This window comes from Colletotrichum siamense (assembly GCF_013390195.1).
Source record: "Colletotrichum siamense strain Cg363 chromosome Unknown KSG_Cg363_contig03, whole genome shotgun sequence".
In the NCBI taxonomy this organism is placed as follows: domain Eukaryota; kingdom Fungi; phylum Ascomycota; class Sordariomycetes; order Glomerellales; family Glomerellaceae; genus Colletotrichum; species Colletotrichum siamense.
The window spans coordinates 2,370,155-2,392,838 of record NW_023501016.1 but is presented as its reverse complement, the minus strand read 5'-3'; the positions used below and the strand labels follow the sequence as shown (position 1 = coordinate 2,392,838).

At 55.2% G+C, this 22,684-nt stretch overlaps 7 protein-coding genes across 7 annotated transcripts; 2 read left to right on the top strand and 5 right to left on the bottom strand.

Moving 5' to 3' along the window:
- Window positions 1-2,244: 2,244 nt before the first annotated feature.
- On the bottom strand, window positions 2,245-3,906 carry eglD-11 (putative endo-beta-1,4-glucanase D; the record flags this gene model as incomplete). Its single annotated transcript, XM_036636486.1, has 2 exons — window positions 2,245-3,611; window positions 3,729-3,906. The coding sequence occupies 2 exons, from the start codon at window positions 3,904-3,906 to the stop codon at window positions 2,245-2,247; spliced, it is 1,545 nt and encodes a 514-aa protein (XP_036498777.1).
- Window positions 3,907-8,904: 4,998 nt separating this feature from the next.
- CGCS363_v004636 (10 kDa heat shock protein) lies at window positions 8,905-9,601 on the bottom strand (the record flags this gene model as incomplete). The annotated part of the gene is made up of 4 exons (XM_036636485.1): window positions 8,905-8,932; window positions 9,071-9,129; window positions 9,209-9,436; window positions 9,599-9,601. The coding sequence occupies 4 exons, from the start codon at window positions 9,599-9,601 to the stop codon at window positions 8,905-8,907; spliced, it is 318 nt and encodes a 105-aa protein (XP_036498778.1).
- A 641-nt stretch (window positions 9,602-10,242) lies between these two features.
- On the bottom strand, window positions 10,243-13,313 carry oca2 (Serine/threonine-protein kinase oca2; the record flags this gene model as incomplete). Its single annotated transcript, XM_036636484.1, has 4 exons — window positions 10,243-10,871; window positions 10,919-12,266; window positions 12,635-12,933; window positions 13,079-13,313. 4 exons carry the CDS (start codon window positions 13,311-13,313, stop codon window positions 10,243-10,245), a joined length of 2,511 nt encoding a protein of 836 aa, XP_036498775.1.
- Window positions 13,314-16,133: 2,820 nt separating this feature from the next.
- Window positions 16,134-16,761, bottom strand: CGCS363_v004634 (54S ribosomal protein L19; the record flags this gene model as incomplete). Its single annotated transcript, XM_036636483.1, has 2 exons — window positions 16,134-16,478; window positions 16,630-16,761. 2 exons carry the CDS (start codon window positions 16,759-16,761, stop codon window positions 16,134-16,136), a joined length of 477 nt encoding a protein of 158 aa, XP_036498776.1.
- Window positions 16,762-17,228: 467 nt separating this feature from the next.
- SVF1 (Survival factor 1) lies at window positions 17,229-18,579 on the top strand (the record flags this gene model as incomplete). Its single annotated transcript, XM_036636482.1, has 4 exons — window positions 17,229-17,251; window positions 17,320-17,535; window positions 17,622-18,423; window positions 18,475-18,579. 4 exons carry the CDS (start codon window positions 17,229-17,231, stop codon window positions 18,577-18,579), a joined length of 1,146 nt encoding a protein of 381 aa, XP_036498773.1.
- Window positions 18,580-19,177: 598 nt separating this feature from the next.
- Window positions 19,178-20,100, top strand: H4 (Histone H4; the record flags this gene model as incomplete). The annotated part of the gene is made up of 6 exons (XM_036636481.1): window positions 19,178-19,284; window positions 19,349-19,380; window positions 19,452-19,467; window positions 19,712-19,799; window positions 19,855-19,917; window positions 20,008-20,100. The coding sequence occupies 6 exons, from the start codon at window positions 19,178-19,180 to the stop codon at window positions 20,098-20,100; spliced, it is 399 nt and encodes a 132-aa protein (XP_036498774.1).
- A 1,099-nt stretch (window positions 20,101-21,199) lies between these two features.
- CGCS363_v004631 (uncharacterized protein) lies at window positions 21,200-22,684 on the bottom strand (the record flags this gene model as incomplete). Its single annotated transcript, XM_036636480.1, has 2 exons — window positions 21,200-22,098; window positions 22,573-22,684. 2 exons carry the CDS (start codon window positions 22,682-22,684, stop codon window positions 21,200-21,202), a joined length of 1,011 nt encoding a protein of 336 aa, XP_036498771.1.

Sequence of the window (22,684 nt, the reverse complement as noted above, 5' to 3'; positions counted from 1 at the left end):
TGGTACTACGAGCAGGCTCAAACCCGATACTGCTCATCATGCTCAGAGACTGAGCCACAATTATTGCCGTCCAAACACCCCCACTCACCCAGCGGTGCTTCTCAACTATTCTGCGAATATGCTGGAGATGAACAACGCCAAAATTGGGAATACATGAAGCCTCTGGAGTAGACGCAACTACTTCGCGGCCGAAAGCCGCCGTCTTTAGGTCGAAAAGTCTTCCAGTACACAGCATTGTCACTAATGTTTTTAACCTCAGTCTAGCAACGAACGAATTGTCGGTTTCGGTCGAAAAGGGATAGTACACGCATATGACTGTCTTATAGAATGGGTGAGACAAGTCTTGCATAGGACAGATCGAGATGCTCCGACCGAGGTGGACATGCAAGATCTGCCTTGCTTCCAAGCGGGCTGAAGTTGCCTCCGACTGCAGGGCATTTACAGCATATAAAGAAGGCATCACTTATTCCCCAAGAGAACAGGTAAATGGAACTCTTTCGAACTCCATCATACTGCGAAAAAGAGAACCGATCGTTCGCCGCACGTGCGTCATCTGCTGAACTGTTCTCGCCTCCTGAGATCAAACCAACTTTGGTCCAGACTCACCTGTGTCGTCTGACGCCTCTATCATTCATCAACCTCACTGGTGTATTTCGCAATTATTCATGGGGTCTCCCAGGGGCAAAACCTCACTCATAGCTGCAGTCTTTTCCCTCAAGGTCAAACCACCACTAGCCTATTGAAGTGCTATCGACATAGGCACTTCTCATTGTGTGATGTCTCTATCCGGATAAAAACAGGCTTTCGAGGAATAGGTTCGATACATCGTGAATTTAACAACACAGACATTGCTGTTTTATAGCTCCCATAGGAGATGCCAATCGCCTGTCACTTTTGGGGGACGTCTACTCCAAACACTAACTACAAGATCCTACGCTAAACGAAGTAATATATATATAACAAAGACAAAGCTCATTAAACAAAGCCAGGGCAAATGAGACTCGCAACCGCCACCATGTCAATGTTTAAGCCCAGTGAAGCGATTTGATTGTTCAACCTAAGACCCGACTCTCAGCCGATCTCACGTATCCGTCAGATACATCTATTCATCTTGCGTGTATTCTCACAGAATAACGGACGAATGGATGAGATGACAAACGATGCCAGGCCTCGAACGAATCACAGTAACATTGTGTATCAAAGGACTAGGCAGCTTCGAGGTACCGCTCAATGTACCAGACACAGCTAGAAGAAGCACAAGCTCTGTCCTCTGACGATCCACTGCAGGACTTCACATAATATTGAATGAACGTATTGAACATTCTCGACTGATCATTCTATCTCATTAACACCTCTAAGCCTACGATGAAGATGTCCGCAGATAGAGGGATCAAACCTAAGCCTTAAGTTATTAGTATGATAAACAGACGACGCACCTCATCCTGCACCCTCCGTTCCACCTTCAACCATAGTCAGGGAAAGGGAGACGGTGGTAGCCTTTTCACGCTAGGCTGCCTGATCTTTACAGCCTGGCTTATACCGCACTCAGCCGTCGCGGGCACGGCGGTATGGACCCTGTTCCGGAGGCCGAGAAGCCTGAGTTGCTTGACTGGTGCCGAGCCGGCTGTAAGGACGCAATGGCATTACATCAAAGACCGCTACGAGAACTAGACCGAGAACTCGTCCCCATTAGAAGGTTTCATGGAGTAGGAGAGTCCGCGCGGGGCACGCAGAGATAATAAGCGTGTTCTCAATCCTTGCAATGAACCAAGGAATATTCCGTCAGTCTACAACATTATGCGCGGCATGATCGTGTCAACTTGGCTCAACAAGCGTATGAAGTTTCCCATAGAAATGTTTTGGTTTTGAATGGATAGAGTATGTACAAGAATGGCACGAAGAAACAAGGAATACAAAACACCAGAAACCCAATGCAAGAGATACGACGTGTGTCACCCTTTTGTCTCGTTCCGTTCCCGTGTTTTACACATTGCTCTTCTCAAAAGGTAAAAAAGAATTTGAATGCTACCCGGCCGTGGTGTGAATGGTATGCCCGTTGCAAAAAAATGAACTTCTCCCCATCTCCCCAAAAAGCCCAGTTTGGTCCCTAAAGTACAGAGTTTGTCGAAGCGAAAGTCGGTGGTGTCTCTTTTTGAATGAATCTTTCATATCGTCATAATGCCACATAACGTCGATGAAAATGTGATGCGAGTGTAAAAAAGGCGTTGAAGGGCAGCGAACCGCTTAGTGGCGGCGGTGAGCCTTGGCGTGAGCAGCGACGTGGCGCTTGCTGTTGCCGCCCTTGTTCTGGTACTTGTCGAGGCAGAGGCCGAAGGCGGAGTCGCAGCCGCAGCCGCAGTGGCGCATGCTGCTGCCGCAGGTGCCCATGGGCGAGCAGCAGTATCCGAAGCCGCTGCCGGAGCAGGTCTGGCCGTTGGCGGCGGAGCCGCACTTGCCGTCGGTGGAGACGTTGGAAGCGCCGCCGGTGGCGCTGGGCGCGGCGGGGGCGGCGGAGGAGGCAACGGCAGTGGGCTTGACGGCAGGAGCGGAGGTGGCGACGGGGTCCTCGGCGGCGTACTCGGCGGAGGCGGCAGGGGTGGAGGCAGCGGCGATGGGGGTGGAGGAGGCGATGGGGGTGGAAGAGACGGGGGCAGCGGAGGAGGCGGCGGAGGAACCGGTGTTGGAGGAGGCGGAGGAGCCGAGGAGGGCGAGGTTCACGGCTTCGGGAATGGCACCAGGGGCGGGGACGGTGCTGGCAGAGATCTGGTTCTCCGGGGGGCCGTTCCAGTTGCCGGCGGTGCACTGGTCGGAGATGACCTTGCACATGCCCGAGTTCCAGGCGTCGCAGTTCTTGGAGCCAGTGGGGGGAGCGGAGGCGAAGCACTTTTCACCCTGGGCGTAGCAGGCGTCGACCTGGTCCCAGCAGCCAACCTGCGTGCTGTAGGTCTCGAGGGGAACACCGCACCAGTTGCCGACCTTCAGGAGGCAGTTGGCAGGGACGGCACCCTCAATGTCCTTGGCGGCGAGGGCCATGACGCCGGAGGAGGAACCGCTGGGGCTGTAGGGCTTGGGGCCGGGGACGGTGTAGGTGGTGGAAGGGTTCTGGGAGCTGTCGTAGAGGTTCCAGTTGTTGCCGGGCTCGGAGCCGTCGACGTAGCCGGGAATGCTGACGGCGTACTCGGAGGGGATGTCGAGGGATCCGGAGGGGCCGTCCTCGATGTAGATCTGGGCGCAGCCGACGTAGTACTGGGGGTCTTTGAGGGAGACGGCCTGGTGGAGGGCGAGGATTTCGGGACGGGCAAGGTAGTAACCGGCAGGGAGGCCGGAGGGAAGCTCGACGGTCAGGAGACCGTTGTTGGCGATGAGCCTGTCGACACCCCACTTGCCCTCGCTGTCGAGACCGTCGTCCCAGATCTTGAACCAGCCGGAGCCGGCAGCGGCGGAGGTGAACATGTCGTCGACCTTCTTGAGGTAGACGGAGACGGGACCCCTGTGGGAGGGGTCAATGGAGCCGGACTGGCGGGCGTCGGGCCACTGGCGGAACTCGAAGGTGAGCTTGGAGCTGCCGGCGGCGGGGCAGACGTAGGCGACGGCGTTGGCACCATCCTTGCCTGCGAGTGCGTCAGTATCAAACTCATGATGTTGTTTTTGGATGCGTGTAAGTCTGAGCGTGGTCTGGGATATTGGTGGAGACGCTAGAAGCACGATGGATCAGGAAAAGAACTTACCGCAAGCCATGTCGTCGCTGGTCAGGCCGGCGACGGGAGAGGTGGCGATGTCTCCCTCCATGGGGGTACGGATACAGGTGGCATCTCCCTCAGACTCGCCGTTGATGTAGAGCTTGGAGAGCATGGTGTGGGCGTTGGCGACGGAGGCCATGGCCAGAGCGACGGTGAGGAACTGCATGGTGGGTAAAAAGGTGGGTATCCTGTTGTGACTTTTGTGCAAGAAGTGATGCTGATCGAATGCGATATTTCTGTAGCAGGCCTGCTGAGAGTCGAAGTTTCCGAGATCGGAGTTTGGTCGAGGTCGAAAAGGGTTCGAAGGTCTAGAGGGAAGGACCGTGAATGGGTTGTTCAAGCGCTTGGCTTAGACGATGTGTGTGTGTGCAAGGAGCGGACTGTTCAACAGCAACTTTTCTCGATGAGAAGAAGTGGAGCGAATGAAGGGCAAGTGCAAAAAAAGGACTTGGCCCGAGATATGTTTTCTGTATAAGGAATGGAACGTTCGTTCAGACTGAGCAGAGACGAACAAGAAGGGAGTGTGGTATCAGCGGCCAGCTGTGGTGTACAGAAAGTCGATGGAGCCAGGAGAGCAAGAAGGGAGGCCCGTTATCGAGGGCGAGATGCCTCGATGGGTTTATATCATCCAACCAACAGACCACAACCCCAGCCTTCCATGACAAGTCAGCCAAAAACTAGGCCCGATTTTAAAAAAGTAGGGGAGCCAGGGCTTTGCAGCCGCCCTCGTCATCCTGTTGGATGGAGTCATGGTGCCTGGTCCACGGGAGGGCTAGGAGCGTTTGGGTGGTCTTGGGAGTTGGGACTGGACTGGGAGAGGGTGAGCGAGGGACTCAGGTCAGGGAGAGAGACTGTACTCGTGCAGCTATTCGCTCACTCACTCACCCAGATTCACTCAATCAACCCGCTTGCACCCCCTTTGGACCTGCAGGTCCGCTCCTGCATGGTCCCAGGGTAGGGCCCTGGGAATAGCCCAAGTCTCCATCTCATCTCGTCTCTGTCCAGTGTGCTTTCAGCCCGCCCCCATGCTCGGTGCAGAGGCCCCCATGTTCCCGCCTTGCAGGTTACATGCAGTGGCGCTAGCGCGCAGTTCTGCCGAGGAGGAACTGGGAAGGAGGAGGAGGAGCTCATCAGCAAACAGCAGCAAATTGCCGCGGGCGGGAGAGAAACAGAGAAAGAAAGCTGGTTGCTGCTCAATGAGACGGTCAGGTAAGGTACGGACGGCGTACGGTACCCAGCAGAGAGGGTCAGATCATGGCCACGGCGTCCGGGAACCCAGGACTGCTGCAACGCTGGCCCATGCCAAGAGAAGCCGATGGCAGTCCCGGGCCAGGTGTTGGGCAAAACAAGCCTACGGGTTGCCTTCGATTTCATATTGCAGGGTGCCGTGGCGTGCGCTAGCGGGCAAACGGGGAGGGAAAGATGAAACGGAGGAGGGGCGGCGCCGGAGCGGGGCGCCTTCTCTTAGTGTCTCTCTCTCTCCAGGGCAGGGCTCTCTAGTGTAGGTCTTCTGCTCGGGGAATTAAACCGTGGGATTTTCTGGCCCTGAGTCGCTGCTGTAGCCTCCATGTCTGTCAGGCACCAGGTACGGGCGGTACGCATGCGCTGCTGTGGGTTGCAGTGGTGTGGTGATGGTGCAGACTGCAGTTGCAGCGGCAGCTTCAGACAAGAAACGACAAACATGATCGACATGATAAACAGCCCGAGGCCGGGCGAATAGACGCGCGCTGGTTTGTAGCTTTTTTTTTAGGGTTGCGTTTTGGGACCTTGGGTATGATGCATCTCATCCCATCTTACCCTGCCTTACCTTCCACCCCTGGCAGGTACAGATAACAGCATCCAGGGATAGCAACACAGTACAGATATCCGTATCCGTACCTAGGTACCATGGGATGAATTCCCTCACCTTCAGCCTTGAGGATCCGCCGGCCTTTGCACAGTCTTGTTGGACTCTGGCCCTCCCCTCTTCCTCCCAATCATGTTCTCATCTCTCTCGTGGTTTCTCTCACATTCGATCTCGGGAGACGGGATGGGACCAGGGCAGACAGACCGTCTAGACTCTGAAGGATGCAGATGAGAGGGTCCGCACTAGAACGAATTTTTTTTTCCCCTTGATTCTCCCCGATAAAATGTGATGGTGGAGGGTCTCCCGAGGAGGCTGAAGCGGCGTGCTGATTTCCATCGCATTGCGCCGCGTCCTCCAGCCGGGCGTCGATCCCCTGAAGCTTGTCGACAGCAGGCTCCAGCAATATCGGAAGCCGAAATGACAGATTCGGAGCGGGTCCCTTCTGACCCTCGGTTTTCCAAGGAATCAAACAATTCAGACTGGAGCAACGCGCCAGCGCTGATTTCCTCGTCGGAGGGGAAACCTGGACCCCAGGGGCAGGGGCAAGACTGAGGAGGAGTGACAGCTTAGCCATCTTGGCTGTTTTTGGGGGTGGTTTTCGACGACGACTACGACGTCGCGAAAGCCTGACGTGAAGGGGGCCAGGCTGACTTCAGACTGTGAATGTAACCTACGGCATTGTTGGTTGGCGGTTTACCTAATCCTGCTGGTACTTGCTCTGCCATCTGACAGGGCGGCGGGAAGGGGGTCATTATTAGACGGTTCGTCTGAAAGTGATCTAGAAGGAGCAAAAGCGACCAACAAACGAAGGAAGCGAGCGAGACATTCCAATCAACTCCTGACTATCAGTGTCCGTACCCCCGTCGGCTGCTGCCCGATGTTGGGTGACGGGCTCGTTGACGGATTATGGCTGATCTGTCTTCCCGGCGAGCCTCAAGCCTCCAAAAGACACGCGCTACAGGTTCGTCCAGTGTGCGTGCCTTGCAGTAGTGTAAACAGTAAGCTTAACATTAGGGGGCACGGGGGGAGGGGAGGTAAACGGACGAGGGCCGTTGGGAAACATTTGCCGTGGGTTGATGGCTGCTGCACTGGGTACCTCCCCTATATTTCTCCTCCTTCTCAAACGCACTTAAGCAACTTAAGCCCTTAAGCTTGACACCCTAAAACTGGGCCTGCGACCCAAACAAGCAAACACAGAGGCGGCCAGAACGAACGGACCAAGGAAACACAACGTGACGAAACCACACAAAACACTGGGACAGTGGTGACGGTACACGTTGTCGACGGAGACGGCTTTACAAGCTGGAACCTTGGTTCTGGGAACTGGACTCGTGGACGGTGGAACCGAAGACTCGCACGCGCCAGCGCCGTCATCAGCGGCTTTCCCTGTCTCCGTGAGATTTCTTGATTGATGGCACCGCAACATTGCAACGGCAGACGGGAGACGGGAGAGTGCGCAAACTGTTGCCGGCTGCACTGAACAGCAAACACCCAATGCACACTCTCCCTCCCCCCGGGCCCCGTCCGATGTTTGAGGCTGCTCCGTTTCCCAGATCGCGCGCCAGCGGAGACATGCAAACGCCTCCCGATTGGCAGCTGGAGCCACGCAGCCGCCAGTCCTTTCTAGCAGCAGCAGCAGCAGCCGCCGCCGCCACCTTCGTGACCTTGCCGAATTCAACTACTGCGCTCCTTTCCTCCCCACATCGAGCACCATCAGCCGCCCTGCCTCCCTGAATCAGATTTCAGAAGCCGATGAGAAACAAGCTGCGATTCGATCTCCGTCGTTCCGATGCCGAGACGCTGGCGCTTGTCTAGACGCAGCAAGGAGTACATACACACGCACAGCAGGGAGGAGAAGGGCAGAAAGGAAAAAACATCAAGCAGGTCGCGAACCTCAAATCTCGCTGCACAATGCCTGGCCCAGTTTGAATCTTCGACCCATGGGCCATGGTTCGTTTTTTTACTGCGTGTGAAAATAGGAGGTGGGAACTCCGGGTCTCCCGTGGGCGCAACTCCGTCCACATCTCGGACTCCCACTTCTCGCTTCCCTGCTCCGATTCGCTCGTTCATTCACTCGTTCCCGTTCACCATTATCCATATCTCATCACCCTTGTTCCTGTGTGTTTTGTTTATCGCTCAGTGGTCTCGTTGCTTTGTTTGGCCGAATTCTCAATCCCCGTCTAATTAACTAACCCATGAATCCATACCATCCACATGGGCTTTCAATATGCGTATATTCATCTGTTTGCTAATGATTCGTCACTCTGACTACCTACTATCCGAAGGGCATCCGCTGCAGCGCTTTCGTTTCCGCACTACGTACACAAACACACAAACAGAACAGTTTGGTAACACTGATTGACTCGGGCACTCGCCGAGCCCCCGTCCCTCCCCATATCTTTCGCGGACCGCAGCACAGCGCAGCCGCAACCGCAGCGGCTGTGTCACTCTCACTGAATCGCCAACTCCCATGCCTCTCCAATGACGCCGATTCGTATGCAAAGTAGATCCTCGCCCGGTCCGAGCTCGTGTATGTGCAGACCTGGGGAGAGTAGAAGAAACAATACGCAAGCCACTTGATTCACTTTTCCCTTTCTTTACGAACAACAATACGGGCCGTGGAATGGGACAAATGCACGGAAGAAACGCATTGTTGCACACCGGTCCAAAAGAACAGACAATATGCGAGCGACATTGCCTCTCTAGCGCAGCTCCTCTGCCTCAGAGACCGTCCTTCGTCCAACCCCTTCGGTCTTGGCAAAAAGGGGACAAGCCGTCAGTGTAGCGAGTAGATGACGTACGCCATGTCGTGGAATGTCATTGGGAGGTGTTCGAGACACTATTGTTTTTGGACTCACACACATAATGCGTTGTTTAGGCGAGAATAGCGACCATCTTGGAGAGGGGAGAAGGTCTTGTCATGAGTCAAACCGCGCGGGGTTCTCCACAGAGGGTAGGTAGACCGGGTCAGAGGTCCATGAGAGCCGAGTTGATTCAGTTGAAGCTCAACCGTCGTCAGCTCCTCCGATGCCACTTCGCCTTCTTTCGTCCAAACGCCCACGGAAGCTACAAGCATACCCAAACACGACATCAGGTCTATGTCAAAAATGCTGACACAATAGCAAATCGCCCCTTGTCCTCTTGCGTATTCATGCTGCTCGCTGTTGGGGGGGAGAGTTAAGAAGTTTTGTTTCCTTTTGATACACAGTATTGTACACGCCAAGAAATCGTTGAAATCGTGGGGTATCCTCTTTTTTTGATCCGGGAGAGTTGATTTTTGTTTGTTTTACATTATCATATCCTTACAATTACATTTCCTTACGACTCGTTGATCTTGGCCAGAATCCTGAAGCGCACACCCGGTCAGCTATCGTTTGGTCTTCGAAACTTGATCGCTCCCCGAGAGCAAATGCACAGCAGACTATTGCCGCTGGTATGTACAGGTGCATGATGACACCTAGGGAGAAGGGAACGGTAAACTTACTCGCTGTCGCGGAAGAGCTGGTACTCCTCCTCGCCGACCTTGACGGGGGAACCGCCGAACTGTATTGAACCTCGTCAGCATACTTGTCCACATCCCGTCACACATCGCCGTGTTTCCAAGACAGAGAGGAAAGCTCACCTGAGGAATCAGAACACGGTCACCCTGGGCGACGCCCATGGGTAGTCTGTTGCCCTTCTTGTCGAGGGCGCCGGGGCCGACGGCGAGGACCTTGGCCTCGTTGAGCTCCTTGACGCTGGACTCGGGCAGGAAGATGCCGCTGGCGGTCTTGGTCTCGGCCTTGACGCGCTGGACGAGGACGCGGTCCAGGAGGGGCACGAGGGCGCGGATGGAGCGGACGGAGGTGGCCTGTATTCATGGTGCGTTAGACTACATTCTCAATTCTTCCATGATAAGGACAGCGCAAAAGCGCCGTCAATTGGCGTCCTTCCCAAAGGCATTGGGCGCAAAAAAAACAGAAACACCTCGCCGTATGACTGCGAAATCGCAAGACGGAGGGACGCAACGTACCATTGTGACGGTTGAAATTGATCAGTGACTGAAGCGCAACTGCAACGTGAGGAGGAAAAGTGGATGGACAACGAGTTTGGGAGGCGGGTACGGGGAACGAACTTTATGCCTTGAAGCTATTCCAAGAGCTTCCAGAAAGTCGACAATTTTTTGGGTCGATCGGCCGAAAGATTTTCCCGGTGCCCCACCACCACCGTCCAGTCCAACCCCCCGTCGGGCCGAGGAAGGACGGCGGCTCATTCCGACTTCGCAAATCAGATCGCGGAATCGCGACATCATGTCAACGATAAGCAGATAAGCCGCATCACACCTTGTTTGCCAGATTAGGCAAGTCGCTCTCACACGATCACAAGCAGAAGGTCAGAACACTGTCGTCTCACACCAACTAGTATTATCTACCTATCTAATGTCATTGAAATGATTCAAGCCCGTGAGCTGCCGCTGCCATCTACACTGTTCTGAACGCAACACCCAAATCACCCGCTCTAAATAAGAGAGTCATCGCTGTATCGTCACCCTCGGGGCGCTCATGCCATGCCAATTCTCACCCGCGCCCAATCCCAGTTCCGCTCTCCTTCCCTGATATCCTAAACGCCGGGATCAACATGCAATTTCAACTTCATTCGGAACCATTGTCTCGCCGTCTATTTCTGGGGCGCCGGCGGCTCCAGAGTGTGAACGTGGTCTTCAGCGTGAATGACACGACCCGGCTCGGGCTGTTGGCAAATGACCGTATTCGCAACCCAAGGCTCCTCCATGATGTCCTGCATCGTCGCTCGCTGCTTGACCTTGATCTCAAGCATGCGTCCGATAATGTGTCGGCTCTCGCGGGGAAGTAGGCGCAGAATTCTCCATGGGCCTCTGATGACCTCCTTCTTCTCTGGCTGCTGCCCGTCGGATTTGCCCGAGGAAACGGTCGTGGTGGTGGTGCCCTGAGCGGGCTGGGACTCGCTTTCCTTTTCTTTGTGTTCCGACTTGTGATGGTGCTTGTGTTCGTGTTTGCCATCCTCAAACATATCCCGTTGCGGTGTATTTGAGAGGTCGTTGGTTGACTTGGACGGCATGATCAGCTTTTTCGGATCGTGACCCGGAGTCGGCTCAGCCGCAAACAGCTTGAATGAGTTATCGGTCATACGAGGAACCTTCCAGGGAAACCTGCGCAGACTCATACAACAGTAGATGATTGCGAGGGACCAGATGTCAACGGCCTGAGGGTCGTACTTTCGCTCGTCGTAGACTTCAGGGGCCAAATACGGGTCCGAACCCACGATGCCTGCTAAAGTTAGCTTTTAGTCACGGTAAGCAAGCGTAGCTACTAACCTGAGGCAAGAACAATATCGTTCTCAAACGGATACTTGAAGACATGGGCACTGCCAAAGTCGATGATCTTCATGATACCGTGCTCACTAACCACGACGTTGTCAAGCTTCAAATCCCGATGAGCCAGACCCATGCTGTGTAGATATGTCACGCCGTTGAGGATCTGCAGGAAACAGCAGCCGACCTCCTCCCGTGTCATCCTACCAGTCATGACACAGGCAAAGAGATCGTAAGGTGCGTATTCCATCACCTCGTACCATTTGCCCTTCTCCTGGAGTATATCAAGGGTTTCGATGACGTTGCCGTGGTGTAGAGTGGAACCAACGCAGAACTCGGCGGTCAACTTCTTCACATACTCCTTCTCGGTCTCGTAAGAATGTCTGGGACGGAACTCCTTGACCGCAAAAACCACGCCGTCCTCGCTCCTCTTCATCAACCTCACAGATCCGCCAGCGCCAGATCCAAGGACCCTGCCGAGCTTGCCGTACTTCGAGGTCAATCCATGATCGTCACCAAAGGGCAGCTGATGAGCAGAAGACCTTGTAGGTGGAGTCTTGGCGCCAGAGCGAATCGAAGAGGGTGAAGCTTCCCTCTTCATCTTGTGGTGACCGCCGACCTTGAAAAATCTCTTCAAGTCTGCAAATGACCCTTGTCGGCTAGAGATGCTAGCCGCATCGTCGTGAGGGACCTGCAGCTCATCACCGTGACCCTTCAGATTGCCCAATATCCCGGAGTGACGCTTGTCGGTAGTACGACCAAGGCTTGACGTTGAGCCAGAAGGGGACCCATGCTTGTTCTTTCTCCTGGAGAAGACGAATCTCGAGTCGATAGTCCCACGTTGAGGGTTTGGAGCTTGGGGTTGGCGCTTGTGGGCGGCATACGGGTCATTGGCATCTCCGCCGGGCGTCATCGGCTTGGAGTAGTACATTGAAGCCCGAGATGGACTAGATTCTCGGGAGACAGGCACGGATCCGCCGGGGCCGATAGAGAACATGCCTTTCCTGTGCGATCTCGCGTCGGGATCTCTGTCTTCTGCGGATGCTGATCGTTGAGCAACTTGCTCGGTCGACTTTGCGCGGACCGGCATGCTCTTTCTTGTCGACGACGGGGGCGAGGTGTCATGAGAAGAAGAAGCCTGCGGGGTGATAACCTGAGGCTCACTCGAGGTGGTCTTCCGGGCATCGTCATGGCTAACGCTCTTCTTGGTCGGATCTTGGGGGTCGGTACCCGCCGGGGTCAGGGGAGGTGACTGCATCGGGTGCACCGGACCAAAACGCGGCGATTTCGGACCACTGGAATTCGGGGTCGGGAGCCTGCTGTTGTCGGACTCTTCTTCGCGCGAGCAGACCTGGTCGAAGGGGAGAGATGTCAGTAAGAGCCGGTGGTGCAGGCTGGCGTGTGCGACGCAGTGGACATGGTAGGTTGGAATAGGTGGCTTGAGGCAAGGCAAGAGACTTTTCATGGATGCCTCTGCTTAGAGGCGCCATTGAGACCAGTCCTTGGTAGTTGTGCAGCATACGATGTGTCCGGGGAAGAGGGGCCTAAACATTGAGGCGGTGTTGGTGGTATAGGTGGAGGGGTAAGGCAGGAAGGACGGGAGGTATGTGCTTTGAAACGTAGAGCATCCGGGGCGAAAGCCCAAGCAAAAAGCAGACGACGTCAAGATACTCCAAGCTAAGGATGTGAGAGGACGAAATGGGCATGAGTTGTACATACGCGTGATGCGGGCAGCGAGTATGGCTCAAAGCCAAAGACGTTCATCCGGCGCTGCTGCAACGGTGCTCCTTGGAGGGACTTGGAAAGAGCTCTCAGCTGATCGGGGGTGACCTCTGAGAGAGAAGCGTCTCCGAGAGCGGCATCGATGGGCGACTGGGTGTCGGTTGGTGATGTCGTGGTGACGGTAGGCGTGATCTCCTGGACGGAAGAAGCGAAGCGGACGGCGGGCGCATCCTGAGGGGGCATCTTGTCGTCTTTGTCGGCATCGGAGGAGGTATTGAGCGCGTTGGGTGTGATTTCTGGGCATTGCGACAAGCGCAGCGGTCAGCACGAGATTTCTTGGGCATGAGCTTGGGCTTTGGCTTTGAGCGAGGGTGGGCATGGGCATCTGTCTGTCTGTCTGTCTGTCTGTTGGGTGAAGAGTGAGAGGAGGATCGGCCGGACTGAGGTAGACTGCCTGGGCGCGCTCCTCCAAGGTGCTGCTATGCTGTGCTTTGCTTGCTGCGCTGGTACGGGTGCTGGTGCTGGTGCTGGTGCTGGTGCTGTGTGACTGTGACATGCGCAACAGATGAACCGAGGGCGGGGTTGCGCTCCGGAACAGACGGAAGGATAGGGCGTTTGTACCTGGGACTTTGATTTCCTCCTTCTGAGGATCGCGAGGTGGAGACGGGGCGGCCATGACCCCGACTGAAAGGATGAAGATAGTCTACTCGGGCGTGTCGTTTGGTAAAGGCTGGTGTTTGAGGCGGGGAGAGTTGAGGCAAGTGGGAAGAAATCAAACAAATTCACACACAAAGTCGGGCTTGGGAAAGAGAAAAGTACGGATACCCAGGGACACGACGGGCAGCGAGAGAGTGTGTGTGGATGCCGCCAATTGCGGATGGTGGGGCTCTGACTACAGCTAAAATGCACCGCATGGGTCACTTGTGACTTGTAGCAGTTGTGGTCGCAGTCGCATCCGCATCGCAGTCGCTGTGTAATACCAAGCCTTGTGAAGGTGAGCGAGTACTTGTGTGTAAGTACTTACTCTGCCGTGCTTGCCTGCCCAAAGGCTAAGTAAGCGTGTGCGAAAGTACCTACTTGCCTCAGGTAGGAAAGTCGGAGGTATGGAACAGGTCGGCATCGTGACTGGACCTTTTCTGCTGCATCAGATTCTCAAAAGGTACGGGTCCTTCTAGTTGCCCGTCAACCCGCGCCGCCAGTCAGAGAGCGACGGGAGGAGGTACCCGGTACTCCCAGTCCCATCACAGGCTGATGAGAAGGAAAAAGATACAAGCTGACTGGTCGGGGCCGGCGTCCCTTATCGGGGGAGGCGGTGGGCTGGATAAGACACCGTAACACCGGAATGGAGCCTTTTCGGCCTTCTTCTGGGCTTCTGGGTCGTGGAACCGCTGAAGACCACTGGGGGCAGGTCGGGAGTCGGCTTGGGGCCGCTTGGAAACTGCCTAGGAAACGGGAGCAATACTTGGCAGCCCCCCCAAATCATGGATGCATTGCGCGTATCTGCATCAGGACCCAGCCGCAAGGCCCTGCTGTTCTGCCCTGCTGCCCTGTCTTGCCCTGCCTGTTTGGAAGCCTTCCTGTCCCTGTGGTGATCGGAATGTTCGATGTTCTATTTTTTTTTCTCCAGAGGGCTTGTCCTTTTTCTCGGCTTTGCAGCCGTGACACATGCAGCAAGGTACTTGACCACTTTTACGAATCTCACAGGACCCCAAGACAAAATCGATATTGACAGCCGGGTCTTGGCTGTTTGCTGTTCGGTCCGTCCCACCCCATCAATGACTACAATGGATGGAAAGAATTTTCTCTTTCCTCGCCTCCAGCTTCCTTCCTCCTGGCATCCATGAATCACTCCCTCCCTCCAACGTAAACACCTATTAGGTATTGCCCGCCATCTTATTTGGCAATGCAAACCACTCCTTTGGACCGGGATGAACGAGTCAAGCTCAACAGCAAACAACCCAGACCAATCCAAACCCGTCGTCGCCCTCCCTCACAACAAACGAAAGAACGTGGATGCCAGATGCACGTCCCGTCTTCCCACCATTATCCCGTCATCCTTCGGCTTACACGAGCCGCGACGAAGCAGCTCTCTGTCAGCTCTCGGCTAACAGACGGGGTTCTGATGAAATGATTGACAGGAACAGACGGACCAAGACCTCCACAGGCCCGGTCAATCACTCACTCACTTCACCAGTACTTACATACCGAGACGTACCGCAGTACCGCCGCAACTCCGGTTCCAGCCCGACCCGGCGACGAGCCCAGCACTGTGGCGTAGGTGCTGATGTGTTGCAGCTAACTGCAGCATGAAAACAGCCATTGTTCCGTCACATGTGTCCGGCATCGAATCGGTTCCACCCTGGCGAAGCCTTGGAAGCCCTCTTGTGCAGCTGACAGGTCGATGTGATGCGATGGAACCGTTTGTCCAGGTACAGCGCCGCTTTCCAGGGGCAAGGTGGGCTTCGATGCAAGCAAGCCAGCAGGCAATCGACGCTGAACCTGGACGATTGCCTGGGCCTGGACCTCTCTCCTCGTCGCACCCAGCGGGGAAGCTGAGGATGGAACTCAATGCAAAGCTGGTTGCCTGCTTCGAAGCGCCGGTGCTGCACCGTTCGTTCCTCAAGGTAACTTAGGCCCTTACTCGCCTTACATAACCAAAAGCATGGGAACTCCCTCACACACTCATCGTAGGTAACGTCAGCACTACGCAGCTCAGCAGCCAGTACCTTGCAGCACATGACTTGGCTTTACCTCACACATCTGCATCTGAACCAACTCCCCAAATGTGATCTCGATTTGCACGAAGCTTCTGGCACTTAAACCCAAGATTCCCCACTGATGCGCTGGCAACCCGCTTGTATTCTCGTTCTGGACCTCTGATCGACCTTCTCACACTTCCAGGAGCTCGGCTCATGGAGAGTTCTCCCCTCTCGCCCCGTATTAGACTCTGGCCAATCCGACCTACACAGCTCACAGACCGTATTGTTGCAGCTTGAATTTCGTCATAGTCTATTCGACCTTCTGTCAAGCTTATTCCGAACCATCGGACACTCCGCTGGTCGTTTCGATTGCCCACGGACAGCTAACCAGCCCAGAGTCATTGGAGACATGCAAGAACGCGAGAACAGACTTCAGCTCTCCCAAGACGAGACACATGGTCGAAGTCAGTGCCTACTCGGAACTAAGCACGCACACACCAGAACCGCAGCCGCTTCCTGTCGCAATTGCCGCTAAACCACGCGACCAACGTCAGAAGCGTGGCAGCCATCTGCCACAATTTGGCCGTTGAAATTTCTCATTGCATCGTACAACATACAATCTTCCCTGTTACTATTCTACCCCGTCTCTCTCTGATATAATACAACAACACAGGCGCTCTTTTCTTGGTGAGGGAGATGGTATACAATTGGATGGTTTCCGCGCCTGACTCCGTTTTTGATGAGGGTATGTAACGTAGAAAATCGATTTGTCGAGGTTGTGGCCGAGAGTGATCACCCTATGGCACGACATTGAGGCCAATCGTCCTGCACTGGTAGATGATGGACCTGCAGTGAGATTCGAGGCTGAGGCCTGACAGGCGCGTCTCGGATTGCTTGATCTTGGCGATCTCGTACACGTGCTTCAAGCTGAGGGTGCCGACTGTCTCCTTGCCGGGGTTCGATGCGCCCTTCCTCTTCTTCTTGTTGCCAACTGGCACAATCGGCACCTCGGCGGCGTTCAGCAACAGCCACGACGTCTGCGGCGTTCGGATGTCGAAGTGGAATGAACGGTCGCCGCGAACCGTGACTCGGCAGGGCATCGGCGTGCCGACGATGAAATTTGCCGTCCTTGCATTGAACTCCTATATCGAAAGCCCCGTTAGCATTGATGTCTTCCAAGGCATGGTCGAACCGATGCCACCCTAAAAAGAACAGAGCACGGTTGTTGGGCAGCAGGTGGCCATGTGTTCGTCGCAGCATTGGGATCGAGGGATCGAGGGCGGGCAGCCTCACCTTGCAAAAGTCCATCGACTTCACACCCTTGCTACCCAGCGCAGGACCGACGGGGGGACTGGGACTCGCCTGGCCGGCGCCGACGATGAGCTTCACGACCTGGTCGGCCACGGCGGCTCCTCTCTTTGACATGATGGGCGGGTGTTGCAGGTGTTCTGACAGTCCGGGTAGAGGGGGAGGTGGCAGCTAAAGTACCGTATGCGCCTTGCAAAACAGCCTCACTCAATCGAATCCGATGCTGAATGTGATCGGAGATGGAAAATTTAGAAGCCTTATGCACTAGCCACCGCTAAACGTCCAAGCGACCGGGATGCTCGGGGAAGGAAAGCCCCACCCAGGCTCCCCTAGCCACAGTTTCACCGTCATTGGGTGGTGGGATGACCCCTCGGCCCCTCCGCCAGTTATTGTTTGGGGCGGTCAGCTCCAACTTCTACCTTTCTGAAGCGCCTGGTTTCCATTTTCTCCTTCTTAACAACTCAACGAGCAGCTAAGTTTTGGAGATCAAGTCTCTGCTGTCTCACCCAAGTCACCTATTCCGAATCGCACCTAATACTCTTACCCATTCGTTAACCCGACTTCTCCGGTCCGACACCGTCAACATGTTCAAGTGGGCGCAACAAAAGTACATACCAAGCCGCCCCCAACTCTTGCCCGTCCCAAACTGCCCCTGCTAACCTGCAATTCTTACAGGCTCGCCGATGTGGCGGGTACCCAAGAGCCCATCTACGGACCCTCAGCCATCAAGTCCGTCGCCGAGGAGGCCAAGGAGATCACCTTCACCGAGCTCACCAAGGACCATCTCAAATGGATTGCCGCCGACTCCACCTCGGTCGAGACCCAGAGCTTCTACCTGATGGGTGATGAAGGGCACATTGGAATGGCCCAGGTCATTTACAGCAACGTTGGGTATGTTGGCGCGCCGTTGCGCAACCGCGCGAGTGCGCACGCCCATCGTCGCCTCGACTATCTGCTAACCTCACCCGTCTGAACAGCGGCATCCGCACGACCTGCCAGTTCAACGTCAAGATCTGGTATCCCAACAACTCGAAGCCCATGCTCTGGGAGGCCACCCCCCTCAACCATTACGAGATTAGCGAAGATCGGTACTCCTTCTTCGCCGACGACTGCGCCGTCGAGCTGTCCGCGGACGGCACCTTCTACACCATCAAGAGCATGAACTCGGACAACGCTCTCGTCAACCTCAAGGTTACCCGCACCTCGCCCGGTTTCCACGCCGGCAAGACTGGCAAGACGCTGTTTGGCACCGACCTGTCTAAGCCCTGGGGCACCATGCGTCATGCCTTCTGGCCCCGTTGCGCCGTCGAGGGCACCATCACCACCAAGGCGGGCCCCGTCAACTTCACGGGCAGGGGTTTCTACGTGTACGCGCTGCAGGGTATGAAGCCTCACCACGCCGCCGCCAAGTGGAACTTTGTCGACTTCCAGGGCCCCAACTACTCGGCCGTCATGATGGAGTACACCACGCCGCCCTCGTACGGCTCAACGGTGGTTAGCGTTGGTGGCATCGCCAAGGACGGCGAGCTGATCTACGGCGGCGTCACGCAGACTGCCACACACACCAAGTCCAAGAGTGATAGCGTCAACGAGTGGCCCGAGCCCGAGGAGATCAAGTTCACCTGGTCCGGCAAGGACAAGGATGGCAAGGCAGTCGATGGCTCCATCGTGGGCGCCTTGGAGGAGAGACTCGACAGGGTGGACGTTCTGGCTGAGGTTCCTGGCTTCGTGAAGAAGATAGTAGCTGGAACGGCGGGCACCAAGCCATATATCTACCAAGTAAGTTCACGTAGACTCAAGCAGTCGAGTCACTAGCTAACGGCCTGCCAGTTCTGCCCGACAAAGAACAAGCTTTCCTTGAAGCTTAAGATCGGAGACCAAGAGATCTCCGAGGAAGGACTTTGCTACTGCGAGTCCACCTTCATTTCTGAATGAGAATACCATAGACCTTGACTAATTGGGGCTCCTTGGGTAAATATGGCCCGGTGCGGTTTGGCGTTCAGATGGGGCTCAGGTCACTCGTTCCTGCTTGGTTATTATTCATAAGACTGTTCTAATACAATACATTCTTCGCCTTGTACGCTTGGCTCAATACGTGATACACTCGATACGATAGTGCTTCCTCCTCGTCTTTGCTCCTGCCAAGACCAAGACCCGTGGCACCTGCCTGGAGCTCTAGGTTCTGATGAAACATGACGCAACGCAACTGCTTGTCTTGGATGCACAGTGTGCAGTCGATACTCTGCATATATACACTGTTTTCAAGCAGGGGGTTCAGTCGCCGATAAGGTTGATAAGACACTAGAACGCGCCTGCAGCTGCTGGGGGCCTGGGCACCCCGCGCTAGCAGGTGCAAGCCACGGCAGTCGCGACGGCCGGGGGGCATATCTAAACAACCAACTTCCTTGTCGTCGCCCTTTCTTGTTACCAAACTCACAAACAACACCTCACAGGCTTCCTACTCTCAATCTTATCCAGACCACAATCCATCGACGACCCTCGTTAGCTACGTCTTGAAGATCACTTTGCGACAATGCCGCCAATGCCGGCGTCCCGCGGGGGCCCTGGCGGTGGAAAAAAGGGTACGGGAAAGGTCTCGGGAGGCAAGGTTCTCCCAGGACAAGGTGCGAAGCGCCACCGGTATGTGATTCTCCAGGTCTACAGCAGTGTTCAGTTGAGATCAAGATACTGACCTAGTGAGCAGGAAAATTATGAAGGACACAATTCGCGGCATTAGTACGTGTGCTGGATCGCCCAAAGTCTTACAGACGTGTGGGTACAATGGCTAACACTATCTTTTCACATAGCCAAGCCCGCTATCCGGTGAGTTTGATTTCTCTTTTCATTTTTGAGGGTTCGACTTCATGCCTGTGTTCTCTGATTTCTTAGGTCTGAGTATAGGAGCTTCTGCACTTAGTGTTGAGGATCAGGAAGGAGCGAGAGTGGGCCTTAGGACGCTCCTGCGTTGTGCGCGCTTCCTTCTTCCCACATCTCTCCCTCAGCGCATGCTCTCGATAGCCTACCTACTTCTTCAAAGCGGAATCAAAAGCTAACCTTCATCCTCCAGTCGTCTCGCTCGCCGCGGTGGTGTCAAGCGTATCTCGGCTATGATATACGACGATGCACGCTCCGCTCTGAAGGATCGATTGACGGGTGTACGTGTGGAACCACGAACATTCTTCAAGGCCATCCAGACTAATGCAATTTCAGATCATCCGTGATTGCATTACATACGTCGAGTACCGCGGTGCCAAGACTATCACCATCCACGACGTAAGTTCCAACTTCCTGGCCTCCGCCTGCGCTTCTTGCCAGATGCACCCCTTGTGGGCCTATCGCAAACTCATGCTAAAACGTTTCCAGGTCATCCACTCCCTCCGACGTCTCGGGGCACCAATCTACGGCTTCGATCCGGAGACGTATGACCCTAGAAAGCGCAAGGGCGCCGGCCAGTAAGGCAACCAACATGTTGTCCTTTTAACTACTACAGAGATATTCCTACTGGGTTACGGCACATCACCATGAACGCGTAAAGCTTTTCCGTGGGAATGATCGACATCCGCGTCTACTGTCTAGTTGACGAATAGAGAGAGCGAATCTTTAGCTTCTCGAGACGCGTTTGGTCATCCGTTGAGAATGGAAATAGGCGCCGGCATTATGGGACAAGAGACTGCCACTACTGTTTTTCAAGCCTGTTTTAACACGGCTGCTACAGCACACATTTGTCATAGGATACACTTGTGTCGAGGGGGATACGCGGACAGACGCTGTTCGGGATGACTTTGGTCTCCGGAAGCTCCCATTCAACGGATTGCTGAGGGACCAGCTGAGGGCGTATGAACATCATGGGTTGGATCGACATGGGCTCACCTCACAATAAGTCCACTACTCGCCAGAGTGCCTGTTGGCTGCGTTCGGCGTTCATCGGACATCAGAGGCGATGATGACGAGCAGGTTGCTAGACTGCCGCAGGGGGAAGCCGCGTCGAGAAGATTAGCATAAACAACAAAATGAACATGTCGCCATCACACAAAACAGTGAATCAAGAAGGTTTCAAGTGGCATGCCAAACGAAGGGATTTTGATTAGGCAGAGATGCAAGGATCAGACATTTTTGATGTCTTTGCTGGTCCCGCACCTCTGGGCCGGTCTCATAGTGAAGGTCCACCAGAGACTCAACCTTACTTGTCTCTCGTTCTATGTAAACCGCCAACGACTGTGAAATCAAAACGAGGGGTATCCAGAAAGTAAAAGTATTTTGAAAAAAAAAAAAAAAAAAAAAGAAGGGAAAACAATGAAGACCCTGCAGCTATCATCGTTCGTCTGTGCGATGTGCCTCGCAGTTTCTTGAGGGTATAAGATGACCTAAGTCTGATTTCAATCCAGTACCACCCACCGCCCCCACGCTATCCCACGCACTTCACTTCGTCTCAATAGATAGACATCAACATTCTTTCTTCTTCTTTGTGTCCAATAAAAGGGTTTTAAGAAGTAACGTTAGACCAGGGCCCCATACGAGCTAGATCTGAAGCGGATTCCGCAGAGGCAAGGCTGTTTCACCTCTTCTTCTTGAGCATGTCCCTCTCGGCCAGCACGCCGTCGAGCGTCTTGGCCGCCCAGCGCTCGCGCTTGCGGAAGGTGCCGTTGAAGAACTCGGGCAGGACCATCTGGCTGTTGGCGTGCTCCATGGCGAAACCGACCTCGGCGTCCTTGCCGCAGCGCTCGCGGGTGATGCGCACGGCCTCGTGGAGCAGGTCGGTGCCGACGCCCTTGCCGCGGTAGCGCAGCTTGGTCGTCCACGCGCGGATGAGGCCCTTGCCGCCGCGGAAGCTGCTGGCCTTGTTGCGGCGCCGGCCGCCGCCGCTGCCGGCGGGGACGGCGATGGGGACGGCGGGCTCGAGGCGCAGGACGAGGGCGCCGACGATCTCGGAGCCGAAGCGGGTGCCGAGGACGAGGTCCTCCTCGGTGGGGGAGGTGGCGTCCGGGACGGGGCGGATGAAGGACCAGGAGACGGCCTCGGCGAGGGGGATGTAGCCGGACGTGACGTAGCGGATGGCGAGGAGGTAGGTCATGAGGACGCCGGAGAGGAGGGTGAGAGTGGTGCCGAGGTCCTGCTTGGCGTACTGGTAGGCGACGCCGAGGGCGAGAGAGAGGCCGGCGAGGGGCACGGGGTGGAAGACGAGGGCGAAGGAGGCCTGTTGGCGCTGCTGGGCGATCGAGTCTGCGATGAGGTGCAGGGCGGCGGCCTTGTCGTCGCGGGAGGAGAGGACCTCGAGCGAGAGGGGCGGGATGTCGTCGAGGGGGTCGAGGGTTTGGGAGTTTGCGAGGGGGGAGGGGGCGGCAGGGCGGTGGTGGGAGGCGCCGCTGGTTGTTGGCTGGAGCACGGGGGTGCTCGTGTTTGAAGACATTGCTGAGGGGTTGAGGACCAGGTTTGCGCGGAGGAAGGTGAAGAAGGCTGGTGGTATTTGTTAGTCTTTATGTGGTTGCGTGAGGTGGTGTGGTGTTGCACAAAGCAGTGTGAGGTGAGGTTTTGAGTGAGAAGTGAGAGACAAGATGGAAAAGGTTGTTGAGATTTCAGATGAGATTGGTTTTTGTAGACTGGTCTGGATCTCGCGAGCCGAGGATCCGTGGCCTTTTGGATCCGTCTACTAGGTGCTTGCAAATATTGACCCCACACACGAGCAGTAGTCAAGCAAGTGTTGCATGCGGTTGCTTACAATACGAGTTGACGATTTGCCAGGGTTGGTGAATTCGAGGTGTTGATGAGATGCGGGCGAAGCGATGAAGTGCCAAGACGGAGGGGGGAGAGATGTCGTTGAAGAAGAGTAGCCAAGACAAAAGAAAACCAAGAACTGGAAAAGAGCCTCAAAAATTGCAACGAGGCAGACAAGAAGGGAGAAAAAAGAAAGAAAGAAACCCTGTCTCTTACCTGCGCTTGTTTTGATGGCCGGGACAGCGTGGTTGAAAGTGTTCAGGCCGTTGTGAGCGTGCCAGTTGCTCACATTGAGCTCCCGGATGCCCATGTGGTGAGGGGACTCCAT